The following is a 15,475-nucleotide window of genomic DNA, read 5'->3' on the forward strand; positions in this document are numbered from 1 at the left end:
CCTGCTGCGCTCCGTTTTCAAAGTCTCTGATTGGCTGCAGTCATTACGGAAGTAAACAGTCTTCTGCAATAGTCGGAAATGCTTTGATGTTTTACAGTAACGTGGAGTTTAAACAATATAAACAAACACCTAAGAGTCACATTACACCCTCGGATATGAGAAGAGTCACGCTGTTTGTGAATGGAACCTCACACAATGGGAAGGTGTGTATGCTTTGTTATCTATTGTCCTTGTAATATAAATGTAAAAATAGCATGTTGTTGCTCCACTCATGACTGCTTTTATCAGGTGGTGGCTGTTTATGGAACTCTAGCTGATCTACTGTCAGTTGCAAGCACAAAATTTGGAATAAAAGCTGCCAACATATACAATGGGAAAGGAGGTCTTATCGATGATATAGCCCTCATCAGGTAAGTACAATAACTACTTCTCTTATGTATATTTATATGCACAAATCACAAACAAAAAACATTTGTGTTACATGTGTTAACAGAGATGATGATGTCTTGTATATATCGGATGGAGAATCTTTTGTCGGTGAGTTTGAAATTATAACATTGTTCTGGTCTTAGATCTGTTTTCAGTTGTCTTAATCCGTCTTGATTGAATCATGTCCCACAGATCCACCAAATAACCCAGACAGTCCGCATGAGTTCCACTCCTGGGCGCACACAGACTGGATCACACTCAATGTGGGAGGCCGGCGGTTCACAACCACAAGGTGATGTCACTACACAAAACACATCATCACACTAATAATCTCATTAACTGTAATCCATAATCTATTCTAAACCATCACAAGCAACCATCTCCTTTGCATTGTTTACATGACAATTTTAACAAACATTTCATTCTTGTTACAGTAATGTGAAATAAATATATTATTTAAATTAAATTATTGAAATAATATTAATTTTTTAATTTAATAGCTATAAATAATATATACATTAAAGGAGAAGTTCACTTTTAAAATGAAAATTCTGTCATCATATACTCACCCTCATGTTGTTCCAAACCTGTATGAATTTCTTTCTTCTGCTGAACAGAAAAGAAGATATTTAGAAGATTATCAGTAACCAGACAGTTTTTGGGTCCCATTGACTTCCATAGTAGGAAAAAAATATACTATGGAAGTCAATGGGACCCAAAAACTGTCTGGTACAATTATACTATATATATATTAATTACAATTATAAAAATATGTCATGTAATTAGAAATGACTGGAATTCTAGCACTGAGAAAAGTAACACGTAGTCTACCACATGACAAGGTCACCTATGCGATGCAGTCTTGACAATATTTTTTCTTAAATAATGACACTAGAGAAAGGTCGGTAGCCACTGAGATGTAAATTTACAGTATAGAAAATAAAAACAATTATTTCTCAGTAATAAAAATCAAATTTTTTAGCAAAATGATATATTTTTATTTATTTATGTATTTTGAATGTTTTTGTGACTCCCTCAACCCATTTAATCTGCTCTACATCTGCTCTGTGTGATGAATTTAACACTTTTAACACTCTCCTTTGGTTGTTAGAAGCACTTTGGTCAAAGAACCGGAGAGCATGTTGGCTCACATGTTCAGAGACAAAGGTAAGGACTGATCTAATGTTGTTTTTTTGTCAAACGTAAAAAAATGTGCTGTCTTAATGCATTTATTCATACTACAGTTTTTTTATTATCATTCCCTGGCAGATGTTTGGGGAAACAAGCAGGACGAGCAAGGAGCGTATCTCATTGACCGGAGTCCAGATTACTTTGAGCCCATATTAAATTACCTGAGACACGGACAGCTCATTATCAATGACGGGATTAATCTGCTGGGTACGAGGCTTGAAAATGAAAACGAAACAAATTCCACCCTTTTTATAGCGTTTTATTGGTTATTGGTTCTACTTATAATGTTAGGGAAGGTTTCTTGCACCAAACAACATTAATTTCATTTTCCATGACCTTTACGCTGCATCCGAAATCGAATACTTCCCTAATATACAGTAGTCGACAAATAGTAGGCGAGAAGTACCCGGATGATGTTCTAATATGTAAATGAGCTCTGTTATGATTGGCTAGCCTCTTTGCATGTTAATTGAGTACATATTGAACTCTATTTTATACAGGTGTGCTTGAAGAAGCTCGCTTCTTTGGAATCGAACGTCTTGCTGAGCAGCTAGAAGGAGTTATTAAGGTAAAAAATAAGAAATGCACATAAAGTTAAGTTGACTTGAGCATGAATAACAAAAATGGGTCTTTCCTCCTGCGTCAGAATTCCCAGCCTCCTGAAGACCACTCGCCCATCTCCCGCAAAGAGTTTGTGCGATTTCTGCTTGCCACTCCAACCAAATCAGAACTTCGATGTCAGGTAGCCACTGAATATTTGCACTGGTTTATATTTTTATTCTGTGCATTATTTCAATCTCTCAAATGCGTGAACTGTTTCTCCTAGGGCCTGAATTTCAGTGGGGCGGATCTCTCTCGTCTTGACCTACGTTACATCAACTTCAAGATGGCCAACCTCAGCCGCTGTAACCTCACACACGCCAACCTCTGCGGTACCAACCTGGAGAGGGCAGACCTCTCCAATGCCAATCTGGATGTAAGGATGTACCTGTCATTCACCATAAAATCAAAAGAAGAAAAAAAAAATGCATTATTTGAATGAGAATTTAGCAGTTTCATTACTTTAATAACTGAAATAAAAGTTTTTATTATTTAAATTAGGTTTTTAAATAGCATTTAAAATATTTTACACTACCATTCAAAAGTTTGCGGTCAGTAAGTTTTTTTTTTAAATATGTTTTTTAAAGACTTCTCTTGATCAAAAATCACCATTCTACTGTTTTCTATATATTCTATACAGTTTAATATATTTTAAAACGTAATTTATTCCTGTGATTTTCAGCATCATTATGACCAGTCTTCAGAGTCACATGATCCTTCAGTAATTATTCTAATATGCTGATTTGCTGTTCAAGAAACATTTATGATTATTATCATGTTGAAAACAGTTGTGCTTTTTTGTGGAAACCATGATAAAAAATATGTTCAGGATTCTTTGATGAATAGAAAGAATCAAAAGTAACATTAAAAGTAACGTTTTTGTAACAATAGGAATTCATTTACCGTCATGTTTGATCAATTGAATGCGTCCTTGTTGAAAAGAATGATTAATTTCTTTAAAAGAAAAATACTGTCCCCAAACTTTTGAAAAGTAGTGTATTTATCATGCTATTTGTTATGCTTTTAATTATGCTAACTTAAATAAATCTTTAATATATTACAGTGCTGAGAGTCAAATCAAATGTATAAACCAATGATAATCATCACAGAGAATAATGGGAACTATAAACAATAAAAGAAAAATTTCCAAATGTATAACAGTAATGAGAATTTTGGATGAAAAATGCACTTAATTTTCATTAAAACTTTGTTTTCAATAGTTAAAAATAGTATTTTTATTAATGCAAAATTTATTTACGTATTTGTTATGTTTTTTTGACATTCACCCACTCTCTCTGTGACACTGATTTGGTCTTTTCACATTTGTTCTTTCAGGGTGCCAATTTACAGGGCGTGAAAATGCTTTGCACCAATGCAGAAGGGGCGTCTCTTAAAGGCTGTAATTTTGAAGATCCCGCCGGACTCAAAGCAAATCTAGAGGGTAGAATGAGCACACTTGACTTGAACTGAAGCGCTTCTCTTGGATCTCATATTCCCAGTTTGTAATGTGTGTAATTTCCTCACAGGTGCCAATCTAAAGGGGGTGGAAATGGAGGGCAGTCAAATGACGGGTATAAACCTCCGCGTGGCCACGCTGAAGAACGCCAAACTCAAGAACTGTAACTTGCGGGGCGCCACTTTGGCAGGAACCGACCTGGAGGTGACCAACCGTTCCGGTTCAGAATCATTCAGGAGTTTGGCATGTTTTCTTGTGTTTTTGACTTTGATGTTTTTGTGAAACAGAACTGTGACCTGTCCGGCTGCGACCTCCAGGAGGCGAACCTGCGGGGCTCTAACGTGAAGGGGGCCATTTTTGAGGAGATGCTGACACCACTGCACATGTCCCAGAGTGTCAGATAGCCGCTTATGTTCGCCTCTTCACAGAGCAGCTTTAATTGAAAACCTACCTGCAAACCTAATGACTGTCACGTGACCTTACGCCTGTTGATATTATCTGTTCATCTGTTGCCTCAAGAACATTTATTTCGATGCATTGCTTTATTATGGATGGTGTTTGCTATATTTCTCAATGCACGTCATGTGACTTGCAATATTATGCATTACATTTGTGCAAAGCTTCTACATGTGTCACTGCTGGTCTGTGAACTGAACATCTGAAATGTGTGTTATTGCATTTGATTCATATTTAGGAATGTGGCTTTTCTGTGAATGTGCAATTTTATACCTTTTCATACGTGCCAGTTTTACACTGTTTTGCTCGTTTCACTGTTACGTGGCTTTTTCTGGACTGTGTCTGCATGCAAAAAGGAAAACATCAGCCAGAAACCTGCTAGTTTTATGTCACCACCTCTGTCGAGATCCAATAAAGTCAAACACTGGAGATTCAAAGAGGAGTTTAGATTTGAGTTTTTGCTAACCATAACCCTTACAGACACTTTATTTATTCATGCAAGAGAAAAATGATTTTCATTATATTAGATTATTAGCAGATGCGGTCTAGATAGTTTTTTGCATTATTTTCATGACAATTAAGCACAGAAATTTCAGTCTCATTGTAATGTGAAATATTTGAAATCTATATTTTATTTTTAAAATAATATATAAAATATTTAAATATAATAGTATTTGTTGTCATGCCTTTATGCTGATTTAAAAAGAAATGTAATTACAAAATTCATTCACTATATTTCAGTTTCAAATCAAATTGATAACCTAATGATAATCATTAAAAATGGAAATCATTAAAAAATGAAAATGTCCAAACAAATTACCGTAATGCGCTTAATTGTCATGAAAACTGACACAAAATCTTTATTGTTAGAGTGATGGTTCACCCAAAAATGAAAATTCAGTCATCACTTACTGTTGTTCCAAACCTGTATGAATTTCTTTCTTTTCTTTTTTTTTGGACACAAAAGAAGATATTTTGAAGAATGCTGGAAAGTTGATGATAGTCATTGACCTCTATTGTATTTTTTGCCCCAATACTATGGAAGTCAATGGGCACTGTTTGGTTAACCATATTCTTCAGAATGTCTTCTTTTGTGTTCAACACAAGAAGGAAATTCATACAGGTTTAGAACAACTTGAGGGTGAGTAAATGATTATTATTGACTGAACTATCCCTTTAATATACTGTTTGACATTTTTTGAGCCACGTTTTATAAATCATATTATTCAATTTGCTCTATAAACGATAAGGTCAAATGCTGAATATGAAATATAGCATAAGTTTACTTGCTTTAGTGCATAACCGATTCAGTAGTACAACAGAAATCATCATGATGCTTTTACAAATATCCTGGCAGAGCATTAAACGCCAGCAGGGGCAGCAAAGTCTCTACAAAACCCAGTCATTGATGGGACGTGTTGGTTGCCATCTACAGATTCTTCTACACCTTCTGGGAAGAGTCTCAGCTCATCCATGACGGTCAGTAGCTCATCACAACAGATGAGTACTGTAGCAGACCGTGAAATCTGTTCACCAGGATGACCTGCCAGAGTGATTGATTGGACCTGAGTGTGTGGAAAAAACATATACAGGAGCAGATGAGCACTGCTGCTAGCTAAGTCCCTGTTGTAATGAACGTCTGCCCAGTAACGTTAGTTAGGTATAAATTATATTTACTCATGTACAAAACTGTGACAGTTGCCATTTTCTACAAAAAATTTAGTTGTAATAATTTTAGAATTTTCGCAATAGTTTAGGATGGACGAACCGAACCACACCGAGTTCCATATTAATGCGCCAAAGTGCATTGCAATAGTAAACAGATGACGGCTAATGAACTAGCTTACTTGGCGGAAGAATCGGGGTTTTTTTGTGTGTGTGTGTGTGTGTGATTATTGGTGCTACCATAGGCGTCGATTTCGGGGGGGACGGGGGGGACGTGTACCCCCCGGTTTTCCTCATGGGTCATTTTGTACCCACCACTTTTAACTTCCCTCCATATTAATTTGACTTTTGGTTCGATTTTTTGACAGTTTTCAGTTGGGAGGAGCATGAGAGAGAAATTTGGTAATCATTGTCTGACCCAACAAAAAAACATTATAATATTCGTTTTATTTTATTTTCCATGTTCGCATTTATGAGGGAAAAAAGTTTACGGTTACGGACGTAAAGCGGTCTGAAAGCGGCACTAAAAGACTGCTTTAAAACTTTCACAGACACCTCAAACAGGGGTGCGTTTCCCGAAAGCATCGTTGGCCAACTATGGTCGCAAGTTCATCGCAATGTCCATTGAACTCTATTGGTAACGACGGAACTTGCGACCATAGTTGGCCAACGATGCTTTCGGGAAACGCACCCCAGAACAGCTGCCTTTCTTTAAAGTGAATTTCGTTTTGTATTAATTATATCTTAATTTTAATCAGTGTTTCATGAACCATTTGCCTGGATTTAATAGCCTATATAGCTAAAAAGTAAATATAGCAGAATCATACGGTGACGCATTGCACATATATTATTTTTTCACCTCAATTATGTCTAATAACGAAATCTTATGTCGTTTTAAAATAACGATGCATTTTAATTGTTTATTAATGAGCTAGTCTTTTCTAAATCAGTGTAGGCTGCCTGCATCTCCACATCTCCGCTGTAATGTAGCCTAGATGCGCCTTTTATACGGACAGGATTACATAATCAGATGGTAGCTACCGTATTTGCTTTCGATTGGATTTTTTTTTCGTTGGTGGACATTTTTTTTATTAACTTTATTGTTATATTTCTCATGTCTGTGAGGCTTGTCTACTCTATACACTGTTTGTCAGTTCATTTTTGAGGCGCGATCCATTTCACAGAGATCATGAAAGCGCGCCCTGTTCGTTTTCTTTTATTTTACAAAAGCACACCGTTTTATTGTTGTTGTGAGTTTACACAAGTAAACGTAGTTGCGACTGATGTATTATTATTTTCTGTATGACCAGAAATGGAGTATTTTAAGTTGTTTCAACTGTTGATAGGAAAATGCGAGTGATGGCACCGGCGCCTCTATCCATGTCATATAGTGCGCGCTCCACACTCCGCACAAACACTCGGATATGCGCTTCATAACAACAAACATTTAGGTTAACGTTAGAGCGAGCGGCCATGCCAGACGGATAATCATCTTCATGTTTAACTAATCAAATTCTGTTGCATTTTCTTGCGCCAGTTTGAAAAGGGCGTCTGAAACACTTAGCCTATAGCTACAGATAAACGCCAAACGCTGGTGTTTTTCTTTAAACAAATTAGTTTAGGCTTTAAAATAAATATTTTTTATGGGCTAATTAATGCCACAATAATTTGTTTATTTTATTGGCTAATTGTATTTTTTAATTTTTGTTTTGCATTGAATACCATTGAATATTTTCATCGAATGCATTGAATATTTGCTGTGCACCGCTATGCCATCCTCCCATAGAAAGACACGTTGAGAGCCACCTATTTTAAATAATAAAGGGTTTCTATGGAAGGAAAACGCTTAATCTATAATTAAATGCATTGCGTTCATATTCTTTATCACTGAAGCTTTTTCTTTATTATAAGGGTGTATCATTCCATTAAAAAAGGGACTGTTTATAAGGTGACAATCCGTTATACATCTTAATTAAACAAAATAAGAACACAATGTTGTAAAAAATAAACAACTTATGTTCTGTTAGATGTGTTTTGACTACTTTTTGTTTAATTATATCTCTAGGTAATGTAGATATAGCCTATTAACAAAAATAAATCTTATTAGGCCTGTATAATATATAATATTAAAAAAACGTATAGGCTATATAAAATATAAAAAAGCCTATATAAAATATATTTTCAAAAAGATTAATTCATTGATTAATTTTGCATGATTGGGGGCTGATACTATTTGCTTAAGCTTTTTGAGCGTGTGATAAAGATACACATTCACATTCACGGCGTATTTAGACGCATTCATAATCATTACTTTTACGAAGTGGACCAGCGGAGCGGAATATTCAGAAATGCGCTCTCCACTCTGATCGGAACTAACCCGAACCTCACTGTCTGCTGAACTTACGCAGAAACATCAAAATATAACCAGCTTTTAAAAATGTTTTTTAAAACTAAGCACTATTTTAGCACAAATTATGAGGTTATTGGCGATTTTTTTTTAATAATTATTGATTATTTTTTAATCAAATTATTAATTATCAAATTTTTTTTTTTTTTTGAAAGTTTTGGGTGGGCCTGTTGAAAAGTGGGGCCGTGTCTGAGCTACAGGACATCGTCTTATAACCTGCGCGAAAGAGAGAAAAAAATGAATGCGTCATTGTACCCAGCACTTCTGAAAATGCACTTCCAAATGCGTCTCTGTCCCCACCACATTTCAAACCAAACTGACGCCCATGGGTGCTACTAATTGTTTTTAAACCATACATATTTTTGCTGTTCTGCCGTTTTATTAAAGTATTAAATGCTTATGATTGTACCTAACAACACCACTCAAACAATCCCCAAAATAAACATTCTGTCAATTTGTTGTTTCGCACCATGACTTTCTCCTTTCTTTTTTTCTTCTTTTCCATACAATTACAGTGAATGGAAATCGGATCTGTTAATCTCCAAAATGACTAAAAACACACCATAAAGCTATATTCTGTAGTCAAATATTAATTTGTAGATAATATTTCATGGTAATTCCATGGTATTCTTTCAAGTACCCTGTCAATAGTGTTGCAGGAATGATGCATTTTTTTGAAGCCAAAATTTTATTAGCATTTTAGCCATTCCGGTCCCATCGTCCCAAAGTCAGTGGATTTGTTGAATGGGTTTTTGTTTAAACGCCTGAAATAAGGCCTGTATTAACACAAGCTTAAGATATTTTCATATTTTATTCTGTGACATAAAATACATCAGTAATACCTCCATGGAATCTTTTAAAAGCTTTTACTTGTCTTGAAACAGGTGGTTGCTTACAAGTCCCTAAATGGCACTACGGAGTTCGTCTGGGACATTAAACGTCATCACAGCGAACAGGTAAACTCATCTACTCACTAGTCCACTTTCACAGCCTCATTGTGATTATAATCACACTCTTGCAATGTATTTTAACTCAAACTTTCAGGGGAAATTTTTTAAATAAAGAGCTGACGTTGAAGTCACGCGACCAAGATGTATTTCGTTTACAGCCTGTATTTAGTTTTTTATTTCTGGCCATTGAATTTAATAAAAGTTATGTTAATTTGTGAAGATTGCTATGATGAACAAAATGTTTAAGAATCATAAACTTTTGTTGGTCATAGAGATTATTTTCTGCAATAACCCGAAAGCCAATGGAAAAATGCTATTGGGTTTTTTCGAGGGGTTGACCTGCAAAACTACATCATCACTGCAGCACACCATGGTATATTAATATGGTAATCATTCAGTCAGCACTGCTATTATTTCAGCAGGTGCTGGACTTTTGAAAAACTCACAAGTGAAACTTACTTTCTTTGGACTAAAGATGTTGATCTGGTGGTTTGAGGTTTGGGTTCGTATATTTGCAAGAGGCGAGACTGTTTTAAAAAGTGGGTGGGACGTTTATTTTTTTTTTTAAACGGGGGGGGGGGGGTTATGAATGCTAAATCATAAATCGATGTATGTACAATAACATTACGATGTCCAGCAATCGATTAAAATAGTGCATGGGTTTAATTTGTCGTTTAATGAGGTTTGATATGTTGGTGTGAGTAAATCCATAACAAAAATGTGGTCCAGTGGTAGAATTTTTGCCAAGCGTGTCAGAGGTTGTGGGTTCTAATCCACACTCGTATAGTTTTTTTTTTTTTCTCTTGTCATTAAAACCGATTATGTTTATCAGTGGTTGTATATCAGGCAAGCATACGTTTGTATGCATTTTGTTTGGTAATTTCACCGGAACGAATAGAGAGTCTCCACAACGGATTGAAGCGCGCGTCCGAGTGAAGACTGTGCGCGAGCCACAAGAGAATACAGTATCAGCGCCACTGATCGCTGCGGCAACGAGCACTTTGACCACTTGATTTCAAAAACAACACATTTCAGCGGTTCAGCTTACAAACGAACTAAATGAATGCTCTGCTAGTTAACTGGAGATGTTTATTTATTTGTATTTGTACATTCGTGCCGCGAGATGTTTCAAAAGTGGTGGGGACAATATCGACCTTAGCAAAAAGTGGTGGGGACATGTCCCACCCGTCCCACCCGCAAATTACGCCTGTGGGCGAGAGGAATATCCTGCACTTAAATCATTTTTACAGTGCGTTTACTCAAGGAATGTTCAATAAGCAAAATAAACTCGCATATCCTGTTACATTGCACTTGTGAAAGAGAAAAGCTCTTGATTCTTGAAACTTATTTGCTGTTTAAACATTTTCTTTGGCTTTTTGACTAAAGTTGCGACCTCAGAAATTGTGCATGGCCAACCGATCCTGTTTTTAAAAGCACCCACAGGTTCACCTCCTTCTGTTCCATTCCCTCAGTGTCGTGTGTGAAGGCATGAGAGTGTGTTTGTCCTCCTCACATGGAAGGTCCTCACGACTGGCTGCAGTAGCGGCCCACACTCGCCCACACACACATGTGGCCTTTCCTCCCGCCCACTTCCTCTACCCACAGGCCCGTCAGCGTCCGGCCCAGGGCCGTTCTGACCCGAGAGCTCCCCACTCCTTTTCCTGTGAGCCCCAGCGGGGACGACCGCAGAGTTATTAGGCCTAATGGCCATCTGGGTTCCATTAAATACGGCCTGTGTTGTATGTTGGCTGCAGAAAAGATCTACCACTGTTTCTGTTTTTAAATCACCAGGGAGCATTTTGGCAAACCCCACGATGATGCAACAACACTTCATTTATAATCCATTGGGCTTTTGTGGTATCAAAGCATCAGAATATGTGTGAAATGTCAGCGGGAATTAAACACAGGTCATTTCATACTTGTGGCTGTGATGTTTGGTTATGGTAATACAGAAGTAAAGGTGCTTATTTATGTTGTAGCACAAGAAAACCTTTAAAATTATGGGCAAACTTCACCAAACCATGTCCAGGTGTTTGGGGTTGGTAAGATTTTTAAAATCTTTTTGAAGGAAGTCATGCTTATCAAGGCTGCATTTACTTGGTCAAAAATACAGTTAAAACAGTAATATTGTGGAAATGATTACAATTTAAAACAACTGTTTTCTATTTGAATATAATGTTATTTATTCCTGTGATCAAAGCTGAATTTTCAGCATCATTACTCCAGTCTTCAGTGTCACATGATCCTTCAGAAATCATTCTAATATGCTGATTTGCTGTAGAAACATTACTTATTAGGTATGTATTATGTATTAATTAAAAAATCTTTATCTTTAAATCTTTATAAATCTTACTGACAGCAAATCTCATGACTATAATATAGTATATAAAATGTTTTTATTCATTTAATAAATACAAATATTTGTATAAATATTTTATAACATTTATGTAAATAAAGTGCAAGCATAAATACTTGACCATTTAAATGTATTTTTTTTATATGATATTAATAAATATTTAATTGATCAATTATTTTATAATATAATTTATAATTATTTAATTGATCATTTTTAAAATATATATATAATTTATTACAATAATAACAATCTTTTGCTTTTGCTTTATTTTTTTATTTTATTTTGATTGACATGACCTTGACATGTTTTTGGGTTTCATAAGATTCACTCACACAGCACACGAAGCCCAATGTGCCATAGGGCAAAATTACACAATCTCTGGTTTAATAAAAGAACATCATAAACCCACCCATTGTTTCTCTTACTGTGGCCACAGTTGCATAATTTGCTAAATATACACTTTTTTGTTGTTTGGTTGTTTAAATAGATTCTGCACTTGAAAAACAGGCCAGAAAAACATCTTTCTCTATTGGCATCCGTTCAAAAGTAGCTGTGTACTCTGACAAAATAAATTTATGGCAAGATATAAAGACACTATTTCAGATACATTCCTTCAGGTATAATGAACAGTGTTGGGGAAAGTTACTTTTAAATATAATATGTTACAATATAGCGTTGCCCCTAACAAGTAACCAATTACATGACTTAGTTACTTTTTATGGAAAGTAATGCTTTACGATACTTTTGCAAAACTTTGTCTCACTTTGCTGCTTGCAGGTGTTTGTTTAACGTAAGGGCGTAAAAAAGTAACTCAAATATCAATGTGTAACTTTATAAAGTAATGTGTTACTTTACTCATTACATCAAAAAAGTAATCTGATTACTTTAACTCTGCACATTACTTGTAATGCGCAACCTCCAGCACTGATTATAAATCACACACATCAGAGAGTGTATGTGTGTGTTCACTTTTATAGGAGACACTGATCAATTTTTCTGAGGAAACCGCACACGTGTATCTTTTCAGATGTAGAGGCGTGCTGGAAAGCTGGCAGTCTTTTTGTTGGCACCTGGAGCCCATCCAGACGTGTGGTCGTGGGGGTACAGTGCAGAGAAAAGAAAGAAACACATCTGGAGCTCATGGCAGCCGGCGCCACATTGGGCCCCAGAGAGGAGATGAGAGGGCAGGGCTGCTAAAACATGCTTTTATTAAAGAAACATTCATAAATCATCTCTGATTAATTCAGACAATGTTCTGAATTTAACATGAAATACTTTTACAGAGTAACAGCCTGAATCGATGCCAGACTTTTACAGAAAAAAACCCATCACAGTCTCACAGAGGCTTTATGGCATCTCTAATCGGGAATTAAGCTCATGGATGAATATGGCAGATGGCAGATTGGCTAATGTTGGAATATGGACACTTTTGTTTATTCATATACAGTCATGAGCAAATGTTCTAAAACACTTTGTGTTCTGACAGTAAATAAAACACACACACACAGAGAGAGAGAGAGAAAGAGATCCTTTACATGGAATCTGCAAGTAATCCCATCATTACAAACTGATTGGCCTCTGCTGATCCTGCAACCAATGCTTGCTCATCATTTAAATAGTCTGGTTCATTAATTGCTGTAAGCCAGTCCTGCAGCACGTTATCAATTCCTCTGAGAACCCTCCACCTCCCCCAGCTCCACCTGCCTAGACTATTTGTGCAGCAGCATATCTTACATGCTCACAGTAGCGTGTTTGTGTATCTGTTAGCAGTAGCCAGTCCATACTTGCTTCGCAGCAGCAGCATTGAACTATCTTAGATAATATGCAGTGCTTGGCATTTACGTGAGTACAACAAAAATTACTAAGCAAGTCTTCACTCAGCGGCAATCTTGGTAAAAATCTTTTTTCTATAGTCATAGCCTTACAAGAAAAGCTCCTATCTACTTGAATAACGACAGAAGTTATATCCGAGTGTAATGGCTTCTCGAACAAGAAGAAATGTACGGCGGGACTTGATTTTTGTCCATTGGGAATTTATTGTATAGTTTTGGTTTGCTATCGCCTTATACATTACATTATCAAGATCACAATTTACATTAATGCATTTGGCAGATGCTTTTATCCAAAGTGACTTACTTTGCATTCAAGGTATACACTTTATCAATTCATACTTTCCATGGGAATCGAACCCATGACCTTGGCGTTGCTAGAGTGTTCTGGCTATAACTGTGTTTATGACTATATTACATAAGCAAAAATGTTTCCGTCAGATGTTTTGATGTGGTCTACATGCCCCAAGCAACTTGACCAAGATGTTCCACTCATTTGAAAACAGAATGACCGTCCGGACCAGCCAGAAACCATGCAGACACCATCTTGTCAAATCTTGAAAGAACTTCAGAAATCTGTCTCGTAAGTTCACCCAAATTTAAAATATATGTATTTGAATTGCATGTAAAAGTTCCATTCATTTGAATTGCATAGTTTTTTCATAAACAACAAACTAACAAACTTAATGTGATGCATATTTGTCAGTCATACATAAATGAAACGGACAATATTTCTTTAATAGTACTAATAAAATGAATGTGTTTTAAATACACAATATTTATTATCATTCATCCATAAATCCAATTAGTTTCAATCTCATACATTTTCACAAATTAATATTGCGTATTCCACTGCTAGCCATATTTTAACCAAAGTTTATAGTTTTTAACTGAATAAATTTAATTGTTTTCACAAAGGACAGATTCACCCTGATAAGTAATTTAAATAAATCCAATGTGAAAATATGATTGTTTAAATAAAAGTTATAATTAAATATGCCGTGATTTTTTGAATGCGGATATTTTACCTGTTTGTTTCATTTATGTATGACTGACAAATATGCACGTTTAGGAAATGAAGTCCACCACTTCGGATATCCTGAATCTGACACATGTCTGTATATGGGGCTGTGAGTGTTGACGTTGTGTGGCATGTGTGTTTTCAGCTGTCCCATCAGCAGAGGGAGAGCTTCTTCCTGTGTGGAGGGCGAGGGGGGCTGCCAGTGTTTATACCCTGTGGCGTATTTGTTTGCTCCAGGATCCCGCGGAGCATTCGCTCACTTCTTGAACAATAAACATTGTTGATTGCTGACGAAAGCACTGGTCCCGGTTTCTCCGAAGTCCGGTGATTTAGAGGTGCCCGTGGTTTACCGAAGTATCCCCGGGGCCCTGACTGTGGCACAGAGACCGTAAGTGTAAATACTCTCAGTTTGGACTTCATATACACACACTTTGTAACATCAAACTGTACGTGAGCTGGTGGAAGGAGCTTGATTTGTGTCGGGTGATCACAGGCGCCGTTTTGACCTGTTTGCTCACTGATGAATCATATGGTGTGTCCCACAGTGGGGAAAACACCCACATAGGGGATTTATTTGATCATTGAGCTTTAGTCTTTGAAACCTAATGCTCTGTCATGTATAGTTTGTATATATTGGATATATTTCTGCATTAATAGCATTAAAAACTGCATTAATAGAAAAAACAATCAACTGATTTAAAAGAAAACATGCTTTGCATGAAGAATGAGTATGAGTATTCTACGTCAGTATTGGCCGACGCTGGTCATGTGTGTGATGCTGGCCAATAATGAGCTGACGTACAACCCAGAAGCGCTGCACTGTTTACACTACATCAACAGCGTAAAAAGAGAAAGAAATGGAAGTTAAGAGATTGTTGAATAAAGTCGTTATTTTGGGGGGGTTTTGCGCACAAAAAGTATTCTCGTCACTTCACAATATTAAGGTTGAACCACTGTAGTCACATGGACTATTTTAACGGTGTGTTTACTACCTTTCTGGGCCTTGAAAGTTGCAATGACGTTGCTGTCAATGGAAGGACAGAAAGCTCTCAGATTTCATCAAAAATATCTTCATTTGTGTTCCGAAGATGAACGAAAGTCTTACGGGTTTGGAA

General features: G+C 36.3%; 1 protein-coding gene across 1 annotated transcript; it reads left to right on the forward strand.

Moving 5' to 3' along the window:
* The first annotated feature begins 34 nt into the window (after positions 1-34).
* Positions 35-4,587, forward strand: kctd9b (potassium channel tetramerization domain containing 9b). Its single transcript, XM_081353614.1, has 12 exons — positions 35-203; positions 289-410; positions 494-537; positions 622-721; positions 1,541-1,596; positions 1,699-1,827; positions 2,121-2,188; positions 2,267-2,362; positions 2,447-2,596; positions 3,556-3,661; positions 3,747-3,880; positions 3,964-4,587. Exons 1-12 carry the CDS (start codon positions 87-89, stop codon positions 4,078-4,080), a joined length of 1,239 nt encoding a protein of 412 aa, XP_081209740.1. The 5' UTR covers positions 35-86; the 3' UTR covers positions 4,081-4,587.
* The last annotated feature ends 10,888 nt before the right edge of the window (positions 4,588-15,475 follow it).

Source organism: Scardinius erythrophthalmus, assembly GCF_964197995.2.
Source record: "Scardinius erythrophthalmus genome assembly, chromosome: 23".
NCBI classification, from domain to species: Eukaryota; Metazoa; Chordata; class Actinopteri; order Cypriniformes; family Leuciscidae; genus Scardinius; species Scardinius erythrophthalmus.

What these genes read in the sequence shown, in the direction of transcription:
- kctd9b (XM_081353614.1), top strand. Translation starts at nt 87, where the DNA reads ATGTTTTACAGTAACGTGGAGTTTAAACAATATAAACAAACACCTAAG. An exon ending in GGATGGAGAATCTTTTGTCG is followed by an intron (nt 538 to 621) that starts GTGAGTTTGAAA and finishes CATGTCCCACAG; the next exon opens with ATCCACCAAATAACCCAGAC. An exon ending in AATCAGAACTTCGATGTCAG is followed by an intron (nt 2,363 to 2,446) that starts GTAGCCACTGAA and finishes TGTTTCTCCTAG; the next exon opens with GGCCTGAATTTCAGTGGGGC.